The following is a 25,313-nucleotide window of genomic DNA, read 5'->3' as shown; positions in this document are numbered from 1 at the left end:
GGGGGCCGCTCCGCCCGGCCCTGATTTGCTGCTCGGCTCCGAGATTGACAAAGTCTCGCCTTGGGTTTAAAAGAAGAAAAGGGAAGGAGGGAGGGGGGGAGAGAAAGAAAGTTTTCGCCGCAGGAGCAGGCAGGGGCCGGGGGGGCAGCGCGGCGGAGCGGAGCACAGCGGAGCCCCCGACAGTTCTGTGGCCGTCCCATGGCTTTATAAAGCGGCTGCTCTCGGGGGGGTGGGTGGCGGGGGGGGGGGGAAATTGAGAGAGGAGAAGAAACCCGAGCGACTTTCCTTCGCTGCTTTTGTTTTGTTTTGTATCCCTTCAAATTGTCCCGAGTTGGTGCCCCCGTTTTTTTTTGTGGACCATGGATACGCACACGCGATGGAAAAGGCGCAGTTGGATACGGAGCTGGCCGGTGCACGCCGCGCTGGTCCTACTGGGCGCCGTGGCCCTGGGCCGGGCAGGTAAGCGGCAGGACCACCGGGACCCCCCCCACCCCCTCCCGATCCACCCCACGAGCGGCAGCGGTGAGCCGGAGCGGGGCAACGCGATGCCCCGGGAGTGGGCTTTGTGCGGGGCGACGCGGAGTGTCCGTGATCCAAAGGAAAAGAAAAAGCCCCAGAAAAACCCCACAACCCAACAGCCTTGAGCTGCTCGGGTCCGAGTGCCGTTTGTCGGGGGGCCCGTGAAAGGGGGGGAAAAGTGAAAACAGGACTTTCTCCGTCTTTCTTAAAGAGGACCTGCCTGTTGCTGCGCTGCCTTTTCTTATTTTCTATTTTTTATTTCTTTTTCTCTTTTTTTTTTCCTTTTTTCTTGTTGGGAGCAAAAAGGCGAGACGTGTTTCTGAAGGCTGTGGCCGTGAGTGTATCTGTATTTAATCAACTGGAAGCCTCTCTTCTCGTATAGCTCTTCTCTCTACGGGGAAGAAACTTTTGTCTGCGAGTAATCTGCTCTCCCCTCCGCGCGGATCTCATGCGCGAAAACTTGCAGACCTTGCTCAGCACCTCAAAGCGCGTTCTCAGCCCTCTCCCCCCCACCACCCCAGCCCCAATTTGTGGGCTTTCCCCTTGAAATGATGACTCCTGAGTGGGGCGAGAGGGAGCGCGGTGAAGCAGCAGATGTGGGGCAGCGCGAGGCGTGCAGCGAGAAACCCCGCAGCGTCATTTGTACGGCCCTGCAGAAGTGGGGATAAGTGCTCGATTTCACCGCTTTGGTTTGCCGGAGTGCATTTTGAGGGCTCTGCTTTCCAAATGTCTGCCTTCCCCGAGCAGAGCAGGCTGGCTGGATGCTCGTGGGAACGCGCTGAGGAAGTTTTCAGAGCGTTTGGTGGGGTTTTAGCAGATGCTTGGAGGTATTGGTGCTCCGGGATCTCGTTAAGTCGTATTAGGAGGGGAAAGGCTGAGGAGCAGCTTGCTGGAGAAGCTCGTTCTGAAGTCTGAAAAGTTGGAGCTGGAGTTTGGCAGGGTGATCTGAAACAAAGCAGTGCCCCATGGAGCTGAGCTGGCCGGGTTTCAGTGTTGGTGCTCCGTTCCCCATTGCTGGTACCTGTCCTGTGAAGCCCAGGCAGCGGTGCTCGTGGGGCTGCTGGTGTGGCACGAACGATGGAGGGGGCTGGAGGGGGTCTGTATGTAGCGGTGTGGTTGCAAATTGCTGTACTTTCAGTGTATGACCTTAAGAAAGTGGCGTATAGGAGTGCTGTTTTGCTTGCACATCCGAGCGGGGCAGAAAGTGAGTTGTTGGTCAGGGGGGAAAATGCTTCTGGAGCCGCACTGCCAGGAAAAGGGAACGGAGCTACTGCTGGAGTTTGTCATAGCTCAGAAGTGTCAGAGTGCTGGGGTGATGCCGGCTCCTCCTGGTTCCTCTTCGTGCTGCCGGCTCCCTCTGACTTTGTGTGAGCTGAAAACCGAACTACCACCAATCCTGACTGCTTCAAAGGAAAGATCACGATGTTTTCTGGTTTGTTTTGTTGTTTTCTTCCCTTTTGTCTGCGGCTGTACTTCACGTTTCAGCCCTTTAAGAAAGAGCATCCTTTGGCATACAGCTTGTCAGTGTCTACCCTTCCAGCCTGCTTCATTGCAATGCCCTTAGAGCTACCAGGTAACCTTCCTGAAACGCCAGGCTCACTCTGGCTTGCAGCTGCAGGAGTCTGGTCCAGCTGGAGCAGTGATGCTGTGGTGGCTGGAGAGCTTTTGTAGGGCCAGCTTCTGCTCCACCTAATGGCTCTTGCTGCGAAGAGCTTTGAGCTTTCCTAATGAACGTCCTAATAGGACATCAAATAATTTAGATGAGGGAGGAGTCAGATTTGGGCTCTTGACGACGCCGACTAACGGTCTTTGGAGCTTTTTTTAGAATCTTTCCGAGTTTTCTTGGGTCGTATTTCAGCCCGGATTGTTTGTTTCATTTTCTTTTCAGCCAGTTTCTGTGTGTGGAGAAATAAAAACGCTTGTGCTCGCTCACGGATACAGATCCATCAATAGCTCCATAGAGAGAGGGGAGAAACTCAGAAGAGAAGGTTTCCAGAGCAAACAGAGGAATCACAATGCCCGAAGTGACACGAATTGAACCACCTCTGAGTGCTGCCCTTCCAGCACACATTTTCCCATATTTTAACAGATGATGTCACACAAAAGTCGAACCCACAAAGTTGGAGTCTGTCTGTGCTTTCACAAACGCCTGTGAAGTTGGACTGGGTTTTTGGGTGAAAACTTTTGGAAGCAGCAGTTTCCTTTAGTGGTGAAGAAGTGTAATAAGAATACATGGCGAGCTCTTTAGAAGAAATAAAAATGCTGGAAATTATGAAGTATCCCGTTACCATCTGTTGCTTCTCTCCTTGGCTCTTCCCCAGCCATCTAGAATGAGCTAAAAAGTAATCTTAATGCAGCCAATTAGAATTCTTTTGTTTAATATTTCGCCAATTGAATGTGCTGATATCGATTTACAAGAAGAAATATGACTTTCAGTTTGGCACTGATGGTAGCTCTGATTTCCAGTGTAAAACCTGGACCATGCTGTCCATGTACCACCAGGTTGGAATGGGGCTTGAGCTTAAAAGCACCCCAGCTGTTAGCCATGCTCTGACCAGGGGACACGTAGAGGCATTCAGCTTAGGTCATCTGTTATTCTTCCTTGTGAGCTGGGGTGAAGATGAAAACCCTTGCAGACCGTTCCCTTCGAGGCTCACTCCACTCAGTGCTGGTTGCTGACCCGTGGTAGATGAGCTGGTTGCACTGGTTTTTAACAAATGTAATGGGAACTTTGGTACTTCAACCTGTAGTGTTGCTGTGCTGTGTCGCCCAGGCAATGATTCTTTTGGGGACTGGAGAAATCCCACTTCATGATGACCGTAATGACCAGAGGGTCATTGGGGCATAACTCTCTTAAGGCAAATTGTCAAAGGGTTACTGGTTTTGTGGGTGTCCTCCTGCCTGCTGGTGTTGCTGTGTCAGATGTCCAGTGCTGATGCATCCTATGTAAAATGCCTTTTTAAAAGCGAGAGTAATCCAACAAACGAAACTGGTGTTACTCCTGCTGACAGTCTGCCCAAGAACAGATAGAAGGGCACTGCCAAAGGGATGTGCCTTCTTGTTTTGAGAAGGTACTGTCCACCACCTCTTCCATTTTCTTGCTGAAGGAGTTGGGCTTCTCAGGTTTCCTCTCTAAAATGTACAGTGATTCTAACAGGGAGGATTCAGTGTCTCCTGATTACTTGAAATCGCATCACCGTGTCATGAGAGTGTGCTGATATCTCCAGCATTTGGGGGGTGATGCAGTGCCATGGTTCCTGCTCTGAACTCTCCCACCTCTGCCATAGGATGGTGATGGGGAGCAGAGGAGCTCAGCCTCCTCCGGCTCTCTCAGGACTCTGTGTGCCTCAGCCTTGGGGTTAGACTGTAAGTTCTCATAACTGCTCTAAATTACAGATAGATCCTTTAAGCCTCAGCAAACTGTGGTAGCAGATGCTAAAAATGAAGGCGGCACTGCTGTGGCATATGGCTAATGCAGAGGCATTTGCACAAAGTGCCATTTGTAGATGCATCTTTGGGTGATCTGAGCTCTGTCTGGACTTCAAAGTAAATCTGTGGAAGTACTTTCCAGGAAATGGTTCTTCAGTCTGCCTTTTTCTTATCTGCAGCAGGGAAGCAAATTGGCCATTGAATTGAACAGTTTCTTTTTCTGCTTTCTTTTGGGGGAGCCTGCTCCCTGCCTGGCCCTCTTGTCATGTTGTTTGGATGCTGGGGGACACTGCAGAGTGGGGGGCTGCACTGCAAAGCTGCTCTTCCTGGAGCAAGTGGAGGGTGGCTGGCCATGCTGTGCAAACTCAGAAGTCTCAAACTTGGAAAGACTGCATGGAGCAATACTATGCTTCCCCATGAGCAACTTGAGGGTTAGGGGGAGTGCAGCAAGATGGGGGTCTGCCTGTGTTCAGGTGGTGTCGTGTCCAGGGCTGCTGGGCCACAAAAGACTTCCAAGGTTGAGTGAAGTGCTGTTTGCTGGCTTGTTGGTTGTCCCTTGTGTTAAAGACAGGATGCTCCGTGTGTGCTGTAGCTGGGTGCAAGGGTGCCCAGGTGTGATTTGAGGAGAGCAGCTGCATTTTGGGCTTGTGCTCTGTTATGGGGAAAATTGACTTTGAAGTTATAGCAGAAATGCAAAGTCAGGGCTTGAAGCAGTGATGGAGCACCTGCTGGGAAGGCAGGGCCAAGCCAGGGGAGCTCAGGTGTATGCAATGTACCTGTGTGACCAGAAGGGCTGGAGCCAGGACCCACCCTCACCCAGACCTCATTTAGTGGTTGGCACATGGGTTGAGGGCTTCTTGCTGGAGATCTTTGCCTACCTGAGGCCTTCAGAAGGTAAACAGCTTCTTTCCTTTATTTCTGTCCACGTGGCTGTTGCATTTGAGCAAATCCTCACTTACTGCAGCCTGCAACCTTGGTGCTCTGCCGTCATTGCTGTGCTCTCCATTGCGTTACAGAAGTGTGTCACTCTCTATGAATGGGGAAACCCCTGTTGTGCTACATGTGTAAATTTGACACTTCAGCACATGTACACGTGCACCTACATCTGCTCGCCTGGTTTGTTTAGCAGGAGGCTTACTTGAAAGCAGCTGTTCCGTAAAGTTATTTCAAGAAAAGTCAAATGACTTAGATTTTGTTTGTAAACGCCATTCATTCTTCGATACAGATATTTTGGACTGCAGAAGATGTGGTTTAAAACAAAAGAATTACGTGGGAAATGCACCAGAAGTGAACTGCAGATTGCACCTCGAGCTCTGCTCACGTGGAGGAGGACTTCCTCCTCTCCCGTTGTGTTTCCATCCAGCATAGATTTCTATTTGTGTATATAGGAGAGCCCTGACGTTGGCACAAGTCTGATAGTGACTGAAGATGCTTTGGGAATGCTGAGGCCTTTCAGTCATTTGCTGACATGGGATCAGATTTAATATCTTCAGTATTCATCCAACAACGCGAGTGTGCTCCTACAGCACGGCTGGGCAGTCCTCTGCTTTCCCTGTGCTGTGTGCTGATGCTGTTGGCTTTCAGCTTCTTTAAAAGAGCAGAATTGCACTGAGCTGTGGCAGTTTCTCTGCACTCAGTTGTGTTCTGGAACTGGGCTGCTTAGTGCCTCTTTTGGCTCTCATCTCTGCTTGGATTTGTTTCGGATCGTGACCTCTGCATGGAGCTGTCGGGAGAATGGCTTTCTGGGGATGCTTAAGAGGACTTTTGGAAAGGAAAACCTTCTCCACACTGTCCCATGCCTTCTAGAGAAAGCAGGAAGCACGTGGTGATAGCCACCGTGCATCTCTGGCAATAGCTAGGAGCTCAGGTGTGCTCCAGGGGTTGATTTGGCCCTGGGGAAAAGCTCCCCACCCCGCTGGGGAGTTCCTTTTGTCAGGAGCTGTGCTTTGCTTGCAGAGCAGAGCTGCCAACAAGGTTTACCCTTAGTTTTCAGCCTCCTAAGACCCATCCTTCAGCAGTAAATTACCTGAAAATTTAAGACCAGGATTTGAGAGACTGAGTGTGAAGCCAGTGTGTAATATCTGTTGAGAGCTGAAGCCTCCTGCAAGCTGGAATTTCCTTGGGCCAGTGGCCTCCATCAGAGGCTTGTTTCACTGCTGGGCATTAAGCACCAGCAAAGCACACAGCAGCATCCTGAGCAGGCAAGTCCACTGTAGGGGACAAATCTTTGACCAATGTAAGCAGAGTGCTGTCACCTGAAGATTTTCTATTGCCATCTAACGTTACCCATTAGCTGATTTTTACTCCCAGCAGTGCACTGCTTCTCCTTTGCTCTCCTGGCTTGCTCAAGAGGCTGCTGGATCTGCCTCCTGCAGCTGCAGCCTGGCTCTGCTTTAGTATCAAAGCTTTTTTGCCTTGCTAGCTGGGCAGGAGCTTGTGGGGTATGTGCTGAGTTTGCAAACGGGCAGTTTTTCTTAAAATAGACTTGAAACCTTTGTGTGAAACGAACAAATGGAGAACATCCCAAAATGGGAAGAGAAACCAGGAGGAAAAAAGAAAAAGGGGAGCTGAGACATGAAAGAATGGAAAAATGGTTCCAATCTGATGTTATGTGGAAAAAAAACCTGAGGTTGGCAATGTGGTGTAATTAGCCACCGGGTTACTGCCGGCGAATTTCATGGCTCGTGAAGTGAGCTGAGCAAACCATCCAAATGATGCCGTGGTTTCTCTGCAGAGACGTCTGGAAAATCTTTAGAACTAAAATAAACGGAGGAGCTGCACAAAAGGCATTTTTGAGGTTGGTCGCTCTGAGTCTACGCTCTTTCTCTCTCCAGAAGCCAACAGGATTCTTGGTGTCATCTGGAAGCCTTCACAATGTTGAGACGTTCCCTTTTTGAAAGTAGGAAAATGACATTAATGTATTTGCAAGGCTGGAATTTTTCTTCACGATTGTGTAATAAACTGGAAAGAAAAAGGATGGTGTAGGGATTGAATGGAGTGAGCTACACCATCAGGGATGCTTCCCGAGCTGTGCTGCACATCCTCTCCCAGCTTTTGGACAAGTCCCTGTTACATCAGCTGCTCTAAGATCACTATGAAGCACTGTCCAGAACTGATGCAGGTAGAGGGGCTGTCAGGCTGTGGTTTGGCTTACTGGAAGCTGGAGGGATGTGCATGGAGGTGGGGTGCTGGGTGCTGCAGTTGGATGCTGGTGTGGGGTACTGCATGTTAACCCTGTGCTGTGATGCGGGGACAGGTCAGGTAGGCTGCTGTCAGTTTGTCAGCTGGCTTTCAGGTGTTGATATTCAGCTATTTAGCTGGTGTAAGAGCAGATCCAGGGTATTGCTGTAGGATGCTCTGCCCCTGTGCCAGCACTGGGCTGTCTTCATCCCCAGTGGGTTCGGTTTGAATTCTCATGAGGTCCCTTCCAACCCAAGCCATTCAAAGTCTCCCATGCCTGATGCTGCCTTTCTTCTGATGCTCTGCCCACTGAACCTAGAGCAGCAGGAAAAAGGCCAAACCGTAGTCCTGCTGCGCTCAGGGACAAGTTCCCATTCATCTGAGCAGTGTCTGGGTTTCACCCAAAGCAGCTGGGCACCGTTTGGATGACGTGTGGTTCAGAAACTGCAGCTTGCTGAAGATCTGAGTGATAGGCCTGGCTTAAACAGAGCTCAATGTTTGTTAGCTTGAGATGACCCTACGTGCCATCCCTGCCTGCATCAAGCTGTGCATCTGCAGCCAGGGAGATGCTAATTCTTTCAGAGTAAATAAAGTAAGTTTTTTCCTGGCTCAGCTTTTAAGCAAACTGCTGAAAGCCCTTTTCTCTCTTTGCCTCTCTGCACTTTACTGCCACAGCTTGCAAAGGATGGGGGGGGGGGGAGTTTTGCAGCTATGCTGGAAATGGTGTGAGAAGTCAATGGGGGAAAGCTCCCAGAGAGGGGGTCACCCAGGGGTCTGCTGGAGTCCCTGCTTGGGGGGGGGGGGGTGGAGGAGAGGCTGGCAGGAAGTTTTAGTGGCCAAATTTAGTTTCATTGACATGTCAGCTGGAGCTGCTGTTTTTTGTGTGTGTGGACGTACAGGAAAGCTGTGCCGCAGCTGAGCGGCTCGTGTGTCCTCTCGGAGAGCCCTGCTGGCCCCTTTTCCTCCTCCGTTCCTCCCTCCACCCCCTCTTCTGTTTCCAAGACAATACTTCAGTAAGAATTTGTTGCAGCTGAATTCCTGGAGGTGACACTGCCAGTTTCCCAGGATCTCTTGCACTCGTGCAGCATTTTACACCGGGCTTTTTGGCAGTAGGGGATGAGCCCCTTCAGCTGCACCCTTCTTGTGCCCAGCAAGAAGCAGTGGGTTTGGGTTGGTCTTTGGGAGGGGAGAAGGGGGGGGCTCATCCTCAGTGCTCTGGAATGAGATGCAAACCCCGTGTGCTCGTCTGCTGCAGGGTAGAGATTTGGTCTGAGGGCTGCAGTTCACAAGCTGAATAATGAATGCATTGTTTGTATGCCCTTATTTCCAGCTTGCACCATTAGAAGTGAATAGAAAGGTCAAGGAGATGAGTCACTGTGAATACAAGTGTCATTCTGCTTAGAAGAAATGGAAAAAAAGGAGCCTCCAAGCCAGGTGTTTCAGCTGGTGCCAAACAGCTCTGTTTCGCTGTACTTTCAGAGTTACAAGCCCCAATCTCAGCTGAAATCTGAAGTGTTCAAGCACCTAGATGTTAGCAAGGGTCTGGGGCTGGGATTTAGCTGCCAGTACAGGCTGTGCTCCAAAAACCCAAATAATATTCACAAGATAGGATTGTTGCTGCTCTACTGCTGCAGTTTCTTTGCCAAACGAAAAGCTGGAGCTGGTAGGGTCAGTAAGCTCCCATTCCTCCTTGTATACCCAGAAGAAAAGGCCACCTCCATATTAGTGTGGCAACCCCTAATACTCAGGCTGCTTTTCTCCAGCACTTAGTTCAAGGCTGGTGGTGTCCTGGCACAGCAGCTCTTGAAGTGCTGGCAAGAAAAGGTGCAGACCTTGAGCGGTGGCTCCTGGTGTGGTTGCTGCACTGTCCTGGGATGTCCTGGAGGAAAGGGGCTGCGATAGCAGCACAGGGTGGTGGGATGTATGAGCCCACCCTGTAGCTTGCCACCGTCCCCTTCCCTAGCCCTAGTGAGGGCTCAGTTATAAATTAAGCTTTTAATTTCCTGCCCCAAGGTCTCTTTCTGCAAGCCCCAGGCAGTTGGTTAACCATGCTGACTGGGAACTGTGAGTCAAGATGTGGCTCGTGGGCTGCACTTATGGAGGGGAAAGTGATGGGCAGTGGGTGGGTTAATGCCCAGTGGGTGGGATAGGATGGGGGTTGGCCAGAATGTTCCTTCAGCTGATATTGCTGGGGCAGTCTCAATTAAACAGCAGTGATGGCCACGAGGCCAGAAGTTGATTCCAAAGCTGTTAATGGTTTTTTTTAAGTGGGCTAGGCTTGAAGTCACGGGCCGTTGTGCCTATGGGTTTCATACTTCTTGTGGCTGAAATGCCCTCCTTCGGGGATCATCAGCAGTTCGGTTAATTGCTTTGTGCTGTACAAACCGTTTTACTCATCTGCATGATGCAAGGTGATTTCCAGGAACGACTTTTGGAAGAGTTTGCTGCTATAGGTTTTGTCCAAGCTGGCTGAAAACTCCGCCCAAATTCCACGTGCTGTCAGATGATCAGGAGCCTGGACTCTCTCACTAGTGATGCGACCGTTTGGTCTCCAGATGGAGGAAGGAGCTGCGAGCTGGGCCTGGTTTGTGCATTGCAGCCTTGGCTCTGATGGGCTGCTGCGACGTGGAAGTTGGAGATTTCAGCAGATAGATGGGGATGGAGGATTTCCCCTCAAAGATGTGAGGCTGTCCACCCAGGTATCGCTGTTCCCTGGCTGTGAGCTGCTCAGTGTCTCATCTTGGAAAGCTGTCGATTCCTTGAAGGATAAGGAGCCCTCGCCTGGGGCACTGTGGCCGCAGATGCTTTCCTTATTGAGGCTGATGTGGTTTTTCTCCCGATCCCTTTGGGTCTTCTGCTTTTTGTAACGAGGGAGGGCAGATCACAAAGAATCCCCTTGTTGTTTCTGTGATCTGAAAGCGACGTGAGGGTGGGAGGAGGAAGCGGCTTTCATCCTTGTCACTGCCTTTGGCACAGGGGGGAGAGTGCTCATATAGGAAAACTGCTCGGAATGTTCTCTTGTAAGGCTTTGCAGGGATCGGGAGAGGCATATTATCACGTCTTGTATGCTTTGGGAGAAAGTCCCTCTCTCTGCCTCTCTCAAATGTTTAAATTAAAACAATCTGTCTTTCTGCAACTGTTGGATGCTTTCCCTGCTGACCTCGGGAGTGGGGACTGGGAGGAGCGAATGGCACAGTGCATGTAGCTGGCTCCAGCTCCTTTAGAAACTTCACTTCTGATTCCCTGCAGGATGCAGAGCAGAAGGACAATAAGAGCCATAGCTGCTCTGGAAACATCAGTTTTCCCACTGTTCTTGTAATAACAAGAGCTATACGAGGAAGCAGCGAATCCTTTCTGCACTGGAGGTTGTTGTGTTGCAAGGCTGTGTATGGAAGGAAGACAGCAGCTCGGGAGCCCCTGCAGGAGCCAGGCCAGAGGGTGACAGAGCATTCACACACTGCTGGGATTCTGCCTGGAGAAATGTGATGTGACTTCTGTCCTTGGGGGGTGGGTTCCTACGAACCAGAACCAAATCTGGAACTTGTTCTGGCTGTGGAAGTCTGCGGAGAACTTTTGGTTCTTCATCAGAAGTTAGTTTAAAAATTCGTGCTGAAAAACTTAAATGTGCTCCAAAACTTTCAGCTCGTGCTGGAAGCGATGTGTTCTGCACAGTCAGAGTAACTGAGCAACCCAGTGCCCTTCCCTGCCTGCAGCTCCCTGCTCTGCAGCCTTGGCCAGACCAGACGGGGCCCTCCTTGCCCTGGGGACACATCCCAAATAAAAGCACTGCTGAAATGGGCACGAGTCCTGCAAGCCCAGAAATAGTCGAGTCTGAGCTGCCTGAGCAGAGCTGCCCGCTGCAGGGTACAGATGGGGGTGGGTTTTTTAGGGGTGAAGCTGAAACATCTGAACTTGGGGGGGGAGGGTGTTTGAATTCGTCTGCATTTTTGCTCCAGGTTGTATTGCCTCTAAGAGACCTGGGTGGGATTGGGTGGGATTTGGTCCCTTCATGCCTATCCCTCTTGCTGTGCCTTGGGTGGTTGACTTGATGACTTTTGATGGTGATGAAATGCAGATTCTTACAGTAAATCTGTCAGTGATGTAAGGGTTGAAAATATGTGGACGGAATAGTGTGGAGTTGCTGGTCAGGAGAGGATCAGGTGGGGGTCAGAGAAGGATTCTGCCCCAGAGGTGGAGCATGTGGGCATGGCCCTGAGCTCCCAGAGCTCAGGGTGTACTGGGACATTGCTCTCAGTCGTAGTTTTGGGGTTTGGGTGGTGCTGTGTGGAGTGGAGGTTGGACTCAGTGATTCCTGTGGGTCCCTTCCAACTTGGGGTGCTCAGCAGTTCTTTGAAGGTCTCTGTCTGTGACTGTAAGCTCACCTTACAGCTACAGACTTAAGCTTGAAGCTTGTAGGAATGCAGGTGTATAGGAGTCTAGCTGTTACAAATCACCAGGTATCTTTTAGGCTGTAGCTGCCTTGGGATCCCTTGAAAATCCCAACTTCTGAAGCTGAGCGAAACAGATTCTCCTATATTGAGCTCCAAACCTGCAGATGTGTCCCAAAGTAATACATCTGGGAGAGATACGTTCCAATACCTTTCTTTCCATTCTAGTGAGCAATGCATGACAGCAGAGGGGCTGTTAGAGCAGGCAGGTATGTCACGCCTGTGCAATGTCAGTTGACACAGGATTAAATAAGGCATGTGGAAAATTCTTCTAGGAAGTAAAGCACAGTGAGAAATAATCACTGGGGAGCTCAGGAGGTGAAATAGCCTGCTCTAGACAAGCAACAGTCCTCATCTGTGCCCTTGGAGATCATCCAAATGATGGATCAGCACTTTGGGAGGAAGTGGCATACTTGGCATGAGTGGAGTTTGTGAGAACATCCTGCAGCGCTGGGGAAGCAGCTCTGGTATTGCACTCAAGGATGTCTCGTCAAGTGTGAAGTCCCTCGGTGAGCAAAAGGGATGTGGGGCAGGGAGCTGTTCGATAAGGGATGGCATCTGTGCCTCTTGGGCTCCTCTGTGCCTCTCCTGGTGGTTTTTGGCTGGAGTGGGCAGAAGGCCCAGAGGAGCCAGGATGGTTGTGGCAAAGAGCTGAGTCCTTTTCCAAGGGTTTGGGCCTTGTATGCAGCCTGTGCATCTTAGGGAGTCTGTCTTAATGCCAAACTGAATGGCTCTCCCTTGAAAACCTCAGAGCATTTTCCAAGATTTATTGAAGGGAAGACCGCACTGTGACCTCTTTTCACTTCTGCAAGGGTAAAAATTTGTTTTTCCTGCAGCTATGAAAAGTCTGTCCTCCCTTTGAGTCATGAACGGTGGTGCATCAAATGTATGCAGATTGCTTTTAAGGTGTTGCATGTCCCCCTGCACGAGCTACCTCATACAAAGCTTATTTTTCCAGTGGAGTGAATATCAAGCATGTTCCGTGTATAGATCAATCTCCTCAACATATGCTGATAACTCTCCTTGGCATTTGCTCTGTCTGCAGTTTCCCAAATATTTTCTTACTCATTTGGCTGCTTCTGCTACTCAACATGCCTCCTGCTCATTTGTGTGACGAGTGGCCCTGGCCTCCTCTGCTTGTCTGCATGAATTGATGCCTTGATGTGTAATTTACCTTTTCTCTCCGTATACATGTAGGAATAGCAAACATTCCTTACACACGTTCACGAATGGATGCACAAGTGATTGGAAGTGTCAGCATGCGCTTTTCCAGATGGTGGAAGCATGTTCCTTCATTTATTTCAAATGTCAAACTCAATGAAATTAATTACTACCAGACTTAACTGAGGCGATGGGGAGATTCTTGCCTCAGTTCACCGGTGTGGGGTGAGGTTGCATGTGCTGAAGAAGCAACAGAGTTCAGGAGATGCAATTACTGGGCTGATTCCAAGCACTGCTGTTGTCCTGGTTGTGGTTGCAGTGCTGCTGTCCTGGTGCTTGCTCCGGTGTCTCACTGCACTCCAGCAAGCTCTGGCATCTAGGTTTACCCTATACCTTTAGTTCTGCTCAGCTGTCAGATGGGTGCTGCTGGTTTTGTTATTTGGCTTTGTTTTATTATTTATTTGGCAACGTTTCTCGGAGCTTGCAGTCTTCTCAGGGGCAGATGTTGTCAAAGTTCCAGACGTGGATGCTGGATTTGAATACTGAAAGGCAGAATTCCAGCTTAGCAGTCCTGGATGAGAGCGATGGGCTCTCTGCACCTCTGGAAACCGGGCTGGGTATAGAGAAACCCACGCTGCATCCGAAAATGTAGTTGTTGCTTGCTGTTGTGTTGCTCCTGAGATCTGCTGACTTTGTGGCTGTAGAGGTTTTGGGAACCGTGCAGAGCTCAGGGAGCTGCCTGGTGTTTCATGCAGGCACTGGCTCAGCTGCAGAGATGGGAGGCTTCACCTGGATCCTTAGGCGCAATACTGCAGATCTCTGTGTTAATAATGCTTTTGTTTCCACTGCTTTTTGTCCCCGAAGGAGCCTGTTCCTGTATGGGGTCTTCTAGATAATTACTTCTAATGGTCCCTTGCACCTCTGCCGCCCATATTCCTTCTTTCAGATGGAGATTCTGTAAGCCAGTCACTGGTTTGCCACTTACCTTAGGGGAATAGCTCTTATCAGGGAATTTCTAATGACGGCTAATTTAGGATTAATCTCTTCCTAACCTCGTGGTCTCTGTGCCTTTCAGGCCCCTTATCTGGCCCTAACACCGTCTTCCTTAGTGGCCACTTCTTCCAGTCTCTCCCAGTGCTATCTGTGAAGCCTCCCTTGCCGACCGTACCCAGAAAAATAAACAGCCAGGGCTCCTCTTGCCCTCTATTGTCTCTCTCTTTTGTATTAAGTACAGTAATGCCTCTGAGCTTCCCTGGGGCTTCTTCGTTCCCATGCTTCCCCATCCCTCTTACAAAGGACCTCTTTTCTCCCTGTGTTCTGGGTGTTGTGGCTCTGCAAATGTGCCAGCGACCCTTCACTCCATATGAAAATAGCCCCTGCCTTTTTGTAGCTGTCACTTATTCTTGAGCCTGTAATTAGACTTGATCCTGCGTGCATTATTTCCCTTGACCCTTCTCTTTTTACCGCAGCGAGTATGTTTTTGAACATGCTTTCAGCTCCCTTTCTACCTGCATGTATCCAACTGTGCTGGCTCGCACAAGTCTTCTTTGGACTGAGTTGGAAGTTTAATTGCAAGGCTGCAAGCTTTCCCAAATCTTTCTCACTTGTGTGTTGTAAGACTCCCCTGGGATGCGGCTGCACACTCGTAGTTCAGATTGTTCTTCCCTATGCTCTTGCTTAAAACTGGTGGCTATTTGTGTGGCTCCCTCAAATACTCACCTCTGCAGGTATTTGAATGCTGCTGTGGTCATTGAGTTTGAAGTAGTGTACTCAGTGGCATCTTCATCCTGGCTGGTGGCTTGTTGGGAATCAGAGGTGCAACAGCTGCTTTTTGCAGGCTGCCTCGCTGTGCTCTGTTTGCACTGCCTAGGGTCCTGTTAGGCTGCTAAGGGTAAGCAGGTCGGGTCCTTGCAGGGTGGCTGATGTTACTGGGGGGCAGTAGGGTAGGGTTGTGGAGCTGAGGCAGGTTCTTGTGCATGTGGTTGGGGTGGGACATTAAGATAGGTTTGGGGCTGGGTGGCAGCGAAGGCTACTAACAGAGAGTAGCTAATTAACAGCTACTCTCTTATCTACATGATAAAGGGGAAGTTTGTTGGTTGGTCGAGTCAGTGATGTGCGGTGCTCAGAGTAGCAGATGAGCTGTCTCCATTTGTCACCAATTGCTGTGACTTCGTCCCTGGGCAATTGTATTGTCCTGCTTTTGAAAAAGGAAGAAAATAAATTCAGCAAGTATAGGGAGCCCCTAAAGCAAATAAGAAGTGCAGTGCCAATGTAAACATTTACGCTACAGGGAAAACCATTTAAAATTAGCTTTGTGTGTCAGGGTATTGACTTCTGTGCAGGTAGAAAACCTGATGCACATCACACCTTTTTGGAAGGGTGAGAGTGGTGTGGGCTGTTCTCGTCCTGTGGTGTGGAGGTATGGGCAGACTGCACAGCATTACAATCTGTGCATCAGTGCTGCTGGTAGCTGCCAGGTGCTGCAGAGCATCTCTCTTGCTTGGAGCTTGGGGTGCTGGAAGTGTGTCAGAGCTTGCTCCGGGCACTCTGCCTGCTGTGATTGCATTTCTTAATGTGATGCAAACGGTGCTTGCTGTGCTCTTCTACAAATGTAATTTTTGATTACCTACCTCTTAGGGACGGATCCTGCCAGCTTTATCACCTTGCCTGAAGTAAATTGCCTCTGAACATATTGGGTTTGTTTGAAAGCAGTGTAATATACTGTTCCTCGGTGGGAATAGGAAGAATTGTGGGGAGCATATGGCTGTGCCAGGCGTCCACAGCAAACCTCAGCTCTGCTGAGCCACCTTATGTGCAAAGCTGGGACTTGATTTCCCTTCAGAGAGTTCAGTTGCCCCATGGAAAACTTGTTACCAAATGTCAGAACAAGACTGACCCTTGCTCACAGTGCTCACCCTGCTGCAGCACTGAGCATCACACTGCAGGGCCCAGCACCTTTCTCACTCACAAGTTGGTTACTAGCAGCCGAGGTGCCAGAAGTATTTCCTGCAGAGCTGTATGTACTGGGATATGGAAAGCATTGCTACAGCGAGCTGTACGATGAGAGGCAGCTCAAGGAAAGGTGTCCTGCAGGCAGAGCTACCCATGTGCAGCCCACTTTTCTTACCTGCTGTAACAAAAGCTTCAGCTGCTTTCCTTCACGAGATGGGAAGAGCTGAGCAGAGGAGAATTTCAGCTGCAAAACGTACCCTGCAACCTGCAGCCTGTGGTATGAAAGGAAATCCTTGTGCTTGCTTTAACCCATCAAATGTAGCTGCTTGACAGCTGGTGCTGTGTGGCTGCATGGAAACTACTGCCAGGCTGTGCATGTTTTTAGTGGCAACAGGACTCTGGTTTTGGAGATATCTGTTTGGAAACTGGGTCTTCAAGTATAGTTTAATTCATGCAAGAGTGTTTGACTCGAGGAGTTGTATTGGTGCCTTGGGACTGGTTCATGGGAAGGTTACCCAACATTTATCTGCTGTGTTTCTAGCAGGGAACACTAATTGCTTTCTTGCTCAAGTTAAATGGGCTCACAGTGAGTCGAGCTCTCCTGATGATAGAGGGTCAGCTTTCCATCGGACTCCCCAAGAGCATCTCTGGGAGGTTTGTGTTGGGCCGAGCAACCGGTGACCGGGCACTGGTCTTGGTTGGAAGCAGCTTCCAAAGAAAACTTGTGCTGGGTTTGAGGTCCTCACATCTATCCTGGAGGTGGAAAGATCAGTGAGGGAGAGTGAGAAATTCTTACTGTTCCAGCTTAGCTTTATGGCCCTGGATAGCTTCACTTCTGTTCTTTCTGCTGTGTTCTGATGGATTGTCTTGCTTTAAGGAGCTGGAATCCCAGCCCTAAAGGCCTCGTGAGCACAATAAAACAGAAAAGCAGAGGAGAAAGCTATCGAGATAGTGAATTATGAACTTCAGCCCTCCATTGCCACCTTTCAGCTGTGTGGATGTGGCAGTGAGGAGGGGAGGTGAGAGGACGCAGCTGAGCTTCTTGTGATGAAAACAGGCTGTGCCCAAGAGCGTGACTGCCCTGGTGCTTTCCAGGGGTTCAGGAGTATATAGGGGTTATGTGCTGAATTTGGCTACTTGCTCAGATAGAACTGGAGAGCTGAGGTGCCTAAGCCAGGCTGTGGGGATAAAGGGACCCTGGTGGACCTTGTTTGGGAGCCCAATATAGCTGCTGTACAAAGCACAGCAGAATGAAGGCCCAGGAGGAAGCGTGCCTGGGTAGGGGCTGCCTGTACACCCACTGCTCTGCAGCCTCTGCCCTGCTCCCTGCTGCAGCTCAGACCTTGAGGTTGGAGCTGCTGTTGCTGCTCTGCTTCCTTTCCAACTATGCAAAGAGGCAACTCAAACCTCAGGGTTGGTGCGAGGGGCCTGAGTGTGCCTGGATTGTAGCGTATCTCCAGCTGTGTGGCTGGGGACCGTGCACAGGAATGGCTCAATCTCCTGGCTGTCCCCCTCTGCACTGGGAATGGCTGTTCTTATCTTCTGCTTCATCGGTGCACTTGAAACCTTGCCTTGAAACTGGCTTGTGCACATTTTATTCTTGGCAAGAGCCACTGTAAGTACTTCGGTGTGCATTTATCTTAATTTTTCTGGGCTAAGTGGAGTACTTGTAGCCCTGTTATGCCTGTATTCTACAGTAGGACTTGAGAACTGAAGCCTGTTTTGCTGGGCAGGCTGTGTGTATTCAGGGGAAGACTAGTCTGAAAAGCTGAGGCAGAGGTGCATGGAGCTTGCAGCAGCATCATGACTGACATTGGCTTCTAATTATTTGGTTAATGCCAAAGTAACAATTACAAGAGGCTTTATTTAAAACAAGCAAATGTGAATAATTATGTAAATATGGGTCTGGGCCAGTGTTAGAGCCCTGGGAAAGCTTTATGGATGCTTATTTTGGTTTATTTTTTTTAACTTTTGTAGTATTTAAATTGATTTATTCTACTATCTTTGGGTCTGAATTCTCCTTCGTGTATAACAGAAGACCTGAGGAGGCATTTCAGTTGCTAAATGCAGCAGGTATTTCCTTCAACAGTGAACGTACAAATCTTTGTGAATGATCTAAGAATTTTCTCTCGTTTTTGTGTGCTGACCCAGGCAAACCTCGGTAACTGCTACAGAGTGGCATCGTAGCAGCTGTGGGTTTGCAGCAAACACAGCTGTAATCTCATAGGGATACTGTTGCACGGTGAGCAGAGCCCCATCAGTCCTCAGCTGGCTCCGGGAGCAGCTCTGAGATCTGCGACGGTGCCTTTGCTGTCCGTGTGGGTTTGTCTCCCACCACAGGTAGGGAGAGGCTCATTTGCAGTAATTAGCTCTTATTTGCCTCCTGATTGCTGTCTGTAGTGGAGCTGCTGCCCTGAGTGCACGAGGGAGTAAATGGGTTGACTTTCTCCTCTGATGACCCCGGGTCAGAGATCAGAAGGGGCGGTCAAGGCCGAGCACCAGTTTCTTGATATCACACTAATGCCATTTGATGTGCTCAGCTGATGGTAATAAAACCCCTCCCAACCTTTGCCTGGACCGGGTAGCCGAGGTGTGGAGGAATCCTGCTCATCTCAAAGTGCTTTGACTGCATAACCTCCCCCAGTGTGCTGTTACTTAATTTGGGCAGTAGGGAAATACGTCCTTAGGCTTTTTGATCTGGAAAGGAATGGAAGGGGAGTGTTGCATTTGGATGAGCCTCTCTTTCGGTGCATGTTTGGAGGACGGGGTCCATGAAAACCTCTGGTGGCCTAAAAGAAAACAACGTTCATTCCCTATTGGAAATAGCAAAGGTCGGATCAGGATTTGGATCTGGATAAGTGTGGGTTGGAACTGAGACATCACGAGGGAGTGGCTGTGGAAGCAATGGATTTCTCACTACCCCAAAGGCATCCAGGCTGCTGTGGTTGCTGAGAACTGACGAAGCACATGGCTGTGGGTCTGTGGCTAGCTCTGGAAGATGAGCTTTAGAAATGTTTTTAACGAAGGGAAAGAAGGTATTGGCAACTTTCCTTTCAGTTATGTTTTTGGGGAAAATCAGATGTAGTTATTACGGCAATGCTAAGGTTTTATTGATTTAAGCATCTGAAAGGAAGAATTGGTTTTATATTTATTTCCAAACCACCCGAGTAAACTGTAGTGCTGAAAATAATTCAATGCTGAGCTTTAAAAATATATATTAAAAAAAAAAAAGAAAGAAAAAAAAATCAATAAAATATTTGGAAATCAAAATACTTTAAGCTTGATTCCATAAACTTTACAGACAGCAAAACATCCATGGTGCACGAAGATGAGTCCTCAGGGGATGTTTTGGAAGCATTGCAGTCACCTGTGCCTGCAGGAAACCTCTCTGAGGTTTCATTCCCCTTTTATGTGGCTGATATGATGCCCATTGCTGCCCCACCTGTAGCTGCAGCATGGTGGAAGTGATTGTAATTAGGTGGTTGTGTGTGTTAATGTGTTTAATTGGGCTCGTGGTTGGGCAATCCACTTGAAGGACTGTGAGGCATTTAAGGGCTGTGCTAATTACAGGAGGTGGAAGAGAAGGTGGTTTGGAGTGTTCACCCAAACTTGGTCCTTTCTGCTCTTCCCAGGCTCATCTAACAGTGCTGTCTGTCCCTCTGTACCTCTTGCACATGTGGCGAGATGATCACACACATGGAATAACTCTGGGGGTTATTCCTTTGCAGGAATACTGCCCATTTCTGTCTGGAAAGTTTTGAGTGAGATCTCATGCAGAGGGGATCAGCGGCCTCAATCCACGTCTCCATGGTTTCAAACAAGGTGATGCCCTTGTTCTGGGTTCAGTGCCAAGTTGGTTTGGATAGCAAAGGGAGGAAGCAAAGCGTTCTCTGCCATGTGCTCCGGCCTCTTGGAGTGGATGGGCAGCCCTGGCAGCTGCTGATGTGTGATGCCAATGCTCTAAGAGGTTGTTATTGCAGTTTGTTGGGTGGGTTTTTTTTGGTGTATTATTCTTCTGTGCCCCTTCTGGGAGATGTGCATGCCAACTTCTTTGTTCCATGCAGGAGGAACTATTCTGCAGCGCATTAAAACCGATTGCAAAACTTCTGACTTAAACACGCTGTTGGATTGGGCCCTAATTGAAGGCTGTAAAGAGCATTAATTAGTTGATCATTACGAAGTGCTTTGAAAATGCAAATGTTGTCCGAATGCCAGTGTGTCTGGAAACACATCGAGCTCCTCAGAGCAAAGACAAAGCTCTGTGCTTTCCTTCCCCCCTGCAGCACACCTGGCTGAGCTGTGAGCACAGGGCAGTGCAGGGAGCTTGGGCAGGTGGCCGTGCCCCTCAGCTCCAGCCAGAAAATAACGAGCAATGGGGAGTAATATTTGGCTTGAAACTGTTTTTAGCCTGAAGTGAAACTCGTGGCTTGGTCAGGTCACCAAATGTTTACAGTGGAGTGGGACTCACAGATTTCCAGGTGATGCTGATCTCTGCACGTGCAGTCCTGTGCTTAAGCTGCTGGCTCTGCCGTTGCTGGGGCAGCTTGGTGCCAATGAGATGCTGCCCGGGGATGAGGAGTCCTCCCTGCTGTGAGCTGCACTGGGTGTCTGTGGAGATGCTGTACTTCCCTGCTTCCCATGGGAAAAAGAGGTACTGGCAGAAAGGGGATGGTTTGCACATCAGTTATTTCCCTCCTTCCATCTAGAAAACGTCAGTGCAGTACCCACAGAGCTGCTTTCCAAACCCGGGCAGGTGGCAGACCCTAAGGATGAGGTTGTGATCTGCTGGTCCATCTGCATGTGCCCCCACAGCCTTGTGGGGATTTGGGTGGTGTTCTTTTTAAATAAAGGTAATTTCTAAGGGGTGAAGAGAAAAAGGGGATCTGTGCATCTACACGTGGCTTACATGCAGTCCTGGCTGGCATTTGGAATCTGCTCTAAGAACACTTTTAATCATTCAGAAGATGAAGTCATGCACTGTCACAGTTTCCTTCTGCAGATCTGCTGAGTGTTTGTGGCTCTAATAACTTTGGAAGTTTTAGAGTCCATTCAGCCTTATGGCTTCTAAGGGGCAAAGCTCCTGCCAGCAGCCAAAGTCCTGCTGGAAAGCTTCCCAAAATGTCACAGTGACTCAGGAACGCCATCAGAGCGGTGGGGAATGGGGAAGGTTCCCCCGGCCACGATGCTGCGCTCATCTTCCTCCTTCCACAGGAGAATCTGAAACACTCCATCCTTCTGAATGAATGGGATATTTGCTCATTAGAACGGGGCTGGGCTTTTCCCTGAAGTCTTAAATGCTCTCCTGTTTGCTGTGAATTGCCCTTAAGTTCTGCGTGGCATTTGCAGCAGAGGTTTTCTGCGTGGTTTAATTGTATTCCGCAGAGGGAAGGCCTGCTCTTTGCTGCCGGCTGCTGACACCACGGCTTTGGGAGGAACCCAAATGTCTGATGATTTCAAAAAACAATTATTTATGCTCAACGGAACAAAGATTATTTGATCTGTTGGGTTTTAATATAGTTCTCGCAGAGCTGCTCCGGTATCGGTTCTGAGTTTCTTTCTGTCCCTTTTGGGATTACACATATGATTTTTCGAATCTGGCTCTGCATAATGGTTTCCTTTGTTCACAGTTAGGACTATTTGGGCCTTTACAAACCACATTAGGGGATGATGTGAGTCACTGGTGAAATATTCAGCAGTCTGCAGCAATGTGAATTGACACAGATCTGTTGCAGTTATTGGGACTGAGCTGATGTGCACCAGATGAGTATCTGACCCTATTCGAGATGGCCTTTTTTGCCATATTTTGCCCCTTCCTAAGGAACAAACTTTATAGCTTCAGCCCTGCAGTTCAGACCCCCCCAGTTATCCTTCTTAAAATGCCTTTCCTTTGTCCAAATGTCATTGCATTTTACTGGGCTGCTGCCATGCCAAAGAATTCAAGGGGCTAATAACTCAGTCCAAAGGATGCTCAAACAATGGCAGCTGGAGCTTAATGTGATTGTGTGTTTATATTGCTGTAGCCTCTGCCACCTTGTTTGTTTAGTTAATTATCCAAGGGCTGGAGCTAGAAGTCCAACAGTGGTGAACAGTGAGTGGGTAAGGAGCAAAGCTTGTTTGAGATTCTCCAGGAATGAACTGCACGTTGCCCAGGGAAGCAGTTTGATCTCATCTGCATTTAGCTCTCTTTTGGATCTCAGTGCAGGAGTCGTTACCTGCTGGTGCTTTAATAACTCCCACTATAATCTTACCTATTGATGTAAACCTTTGGGAAGTGGCTTGAGAGCAAGAAAACCCTCAGTGCTGGTGAAACAGACACCTTTCCTACTGAAGGCTGTGCTGGAGGGCAGCACTAACACATGGCTCAGGGGCTTTTGGGCTTCTGTTGGAAGTCACTTTTTCCTTTAAAAACAGGCAATAATCTTTCCTCTCTTCCCAAGGGTGTGTTTTTACCATGCGTTCAGGCTGCCTGCCTGCTGGGGAAGATAAGAGATACGGTGTTGTTCAGCAGAATGCTGTTTGTGCGAGATGTATTGGTGCTATTGGCTGGGGGAAAATATGGTAACAGTGTCATGTTTGTCATCTGAACCTGGAAATCCTTACAAAACGATGTCTTGTAATCCCCTCGAAACAGATGCTGGTGGTTGTGTGGCTTAAAGATGAGAAAAACGAGATGGGAATGCTAAGGAGCAGTCTCTCTGGCATTAGTGGACCTTGCTTCATTGAAGCTGGGGAGCTTCATGTCTGCCTTACAACCCTCATTTGCCTGTTGCTCACTGGCTCAATCAGGGTGCTGTGCGTGTCCAGCAGCACATCTGTGTGGAGCAGCTGGATCTGCCCATGCCTGGGGCCCTGTGCTGCTCTTGGAGGTTGTGGTGGGGACCCAGAGCAACTCAGGTCTCAATTGGTGCAAGAGAGACTGGGCATTTAAGCTAGTTGATCCTGGGCAATTGTGAGCAGGGTAACAGCAGTGCTTCTCCTCCCTTGTGCATTACAACTCTTTGCACTTTTCTTTGAGGCTCAGGGAGCTTCTCATGGAGATGCTGCTTTTGAAATAATCCTCATTCACCTTAGTGCCGCTACTTGCTGAGGGCGGAGACTTGTGGTTTGTTTTAATTGCCTGCTCATATAAAAGGGATTTCCTTCCCTGTAAGCCCAGATTGTCAGTGAAGCGACACTTGGATGCAAACACCCAGGCTGGCAGATTGCATATTAAGCAATGAGAGAGTTGCAGAGGGCACCTGGAATCAGTCGGAAACATAAATGCCTGTTCATTCCTCTGCTTGTGATCTCAGCTCTTTGGCAATAGTTGCACGTAAGCTGTAGTATGACTCAGTGCTGTGTCCTGAAGTTCTGGAAGTCTTTGGATGCCCTTCGGCTGTTGAGAAACCAAATATAGAAGAATGGTTCTCCACCACGACGGGTTGGTAACCTCTTCTCCAGACATTCAAACATTGCAGTTTTTACATGAATACAAAAATACATTGGCTGCGCAGAAGAAGTGTGTTTCAGGGTACCAGTAGGGAATATTTTCACTTAAAAGGGTATTAGAAAGCAAAAGAGTGAAGAAAGGACTCTGAATGTACCTTAAGGTGGAAATGGGGAAGGCTTTCTTCCACCTGCTTTTAGCCACTGTTGTCCCTAAGAAGTGAGCTGCACTTCCACACGCACAGCCAAGATAGCTGTGTGCATGTTTCCCTCATTAAACTGCTGTGTTAAAACCTGTTCAGCTTCTGCTCCGTGGAGGTTTCTGGGGACCTCGTGACTGTTTTGGTTGTGAGCAAAAGGAGATTGGGAAAGCAGGTCATAGCAAAGTTTGCTGTAGCATCATCTGTAGCCTCGCTGGAAAATGCATAGAGATCTGTGAATGGGAAGAGCTCAGTGTGGGTGCTCGCTCGTGGACTCTGAACTGCTGTGGGTACAGCTGGCATTGCAGCACCATTGCTCTGGTCGGGGAAATTTAACTACTGCAGATTCCCTTGGGGATAAGGGTTTAATGAACTGCAGTGAAAAACGATGGGAGGGAATTGTTTTGAGTCTCGTGACGTGTCCTTTGGTAATCTTTCAGACGCTGGGGCTGCAGATACCCACAAGTAATGTATAAGCAACTTATGCATCCTGACGCTCAGCCAAGTGCTTTGGGGAGTGGGGTGAGCAGAGGAATGCTGAGGAGCTCAGCTTCTACAGGTGAAAGCAAAACAAAATGCCTTGGCCAGGAGAGAGAAAATGTAGGAGGGCCTGGGCTTGCTATCAAAGCTGGTGAGAAAGCAGCACAGCCTGAGGAAAGCTGGGTGTGGGTTCGTGGCTTGGTGGAATCGGATCTGACAGCTCACTGCTGCTTCACATTGAGGAAGGCGGTGTTATAAACCTAATACCAGCTGCCTCTATCCCAGGCTTTAGCATGTAATTAAATAATTACAAACCTGATTAACACACACGTTGGTCTTGTGGTTTAAGCCCTGAGTAGACACTGAGGAATTAGGGATTTAATTCCTACTCTTGCCACTGTGTGCTCTGCGCAGACTCCTTCATCCCTGCTCTGTTCAAAGGGGGAACGATGCTCCGTTGTCTCATTGTGGGGCTTCCCACGCTGCTGGGTGCGGGCTTTTGGGGCACACTGAGACCCTAGGAAGCCCCAGGTTGGGTCTGACTGTGTGTGTGGGTATGCTTGCTGCTCTGCTTTCTGGGTTTATGGCCGCCCTCCTCTGGTGCAGCAGGGACAGAGCTGCTGCCCTCCTTGGGCAGCCCTGTGCATCTCAGGTGAAAGAATGATCCAGTGTGTAGCATGGCATAGTGATGTTATTCATAAAAGAGCTGAAAAAAAAAAAAAAAAGGAGCATTCATGAAGCAACAGCTAATTGAGATCTCGGATGCAGGCCAAGCCTGGTGCAAGCTTGTAAGAAATACCCTGCAGGGCCAGTCCTGGTCAGTCTGCTCCCTGTCCTTCTGGGGTCATTTCATCAGAGCTCCTAACAGGAGATTGAGGCACTTAGATTTGGCTAAAGGGGGAGTAAATAAACTGGTCAACTGGGCATGATTAGGAGTTGCTCCAGCGTGAATCCCATCTTTGTGGGAAGAGCTGGAGGATTCCACGTTGCTGAACTGCTCCTCAGAGCAGTGCTGGAGTGCAGTGGGAACAGGCTGAGGGCTTTGGCTGGCTCCTTAGCTCTCTGGGATGGAGCGGAGGTGACACATGCACATCTGACCAATGGTTTTCCTCTTCTGTTTGCTGATGTGGCCTGTGCAGCGCCGGGGTTCTCGTTTGACTTTAACATCTCGCTTTGAGCTCATCCATCACAGTTACAGAAGCACGGAGAGCCTTCCAAACGAAGATGAATTGCACGTTGTGTTGGGAGCCTGAGAGCTGCGTGGGGCAGCAGATGCTTAAATCATCCTTTAGGAAGGAGGGGTGCAGCACAGGGTGGAGGGCTCCGGGCAGCGGCTGGAGGTCTGAAAGCAGTGTGATTCTTAGAATGCATACAGCCAGCAAAACGTGCTGCTGGTGCCTTCGTGCTGTGCTTCCTCTCTGTGCGCTGCACACTTCTTGCAGTGCAACGAGAGCGTCTCCAAATCCCCTGCAGCCCGAGCCTGGGGAGCGCTGCTGATGTCAGGAGTCTGGAATTCGCA

At 49.3% G+C, this 25,313-nt stretch overlaps 1 protein-coding gene across 2 annotated transcripts in view; it reads left to right on the top strand.

The window, feature by feature from the left end:
* The first annotated feature begins 255 nt into the window (after positions 1-255).
* COL5A1 (collagen type V alpha 1 chain) overlaps positions 256-25,313 on the top strand; it is a 122,990-nt gene continuing 97,932 nt past the window's right edge. For both annotated transcript variants that reach the window (XM_065737251.1, XM_065737250.1), the window contains exon 1: positions 256-459. In XM_065737251.1, coding sequence (XP_065593323.1) covers positions 360-459 — 100 coding nt within the window. In that variant the 5' untranslated portion in view covers positions 256-359. The remainder of the gene's footprint in view (positions 460-25,313) is intronic.

This window comes from Cyrtonyx montezumae, unplaced genomic scaffold (genome assembly GCF_038088225.1).
Source record: "Cyrtonyx montezumae isolate F1298 unplaced genomic scaffold, pur_monq_1.0 scaffold_20, whole genome shotgun sequence".
NCBI classification, from domain to species: Eukaryota; Metazoa; Chordata; class Aves; order Galliformes; family Odontophoridae; genus Cyrtonyx; species Cyrtonyx montezumae.
Note: the sequence above shows the minus strand (reverse complement) of the source record. Positions and strands in the feature narration are given on the sequence as shown.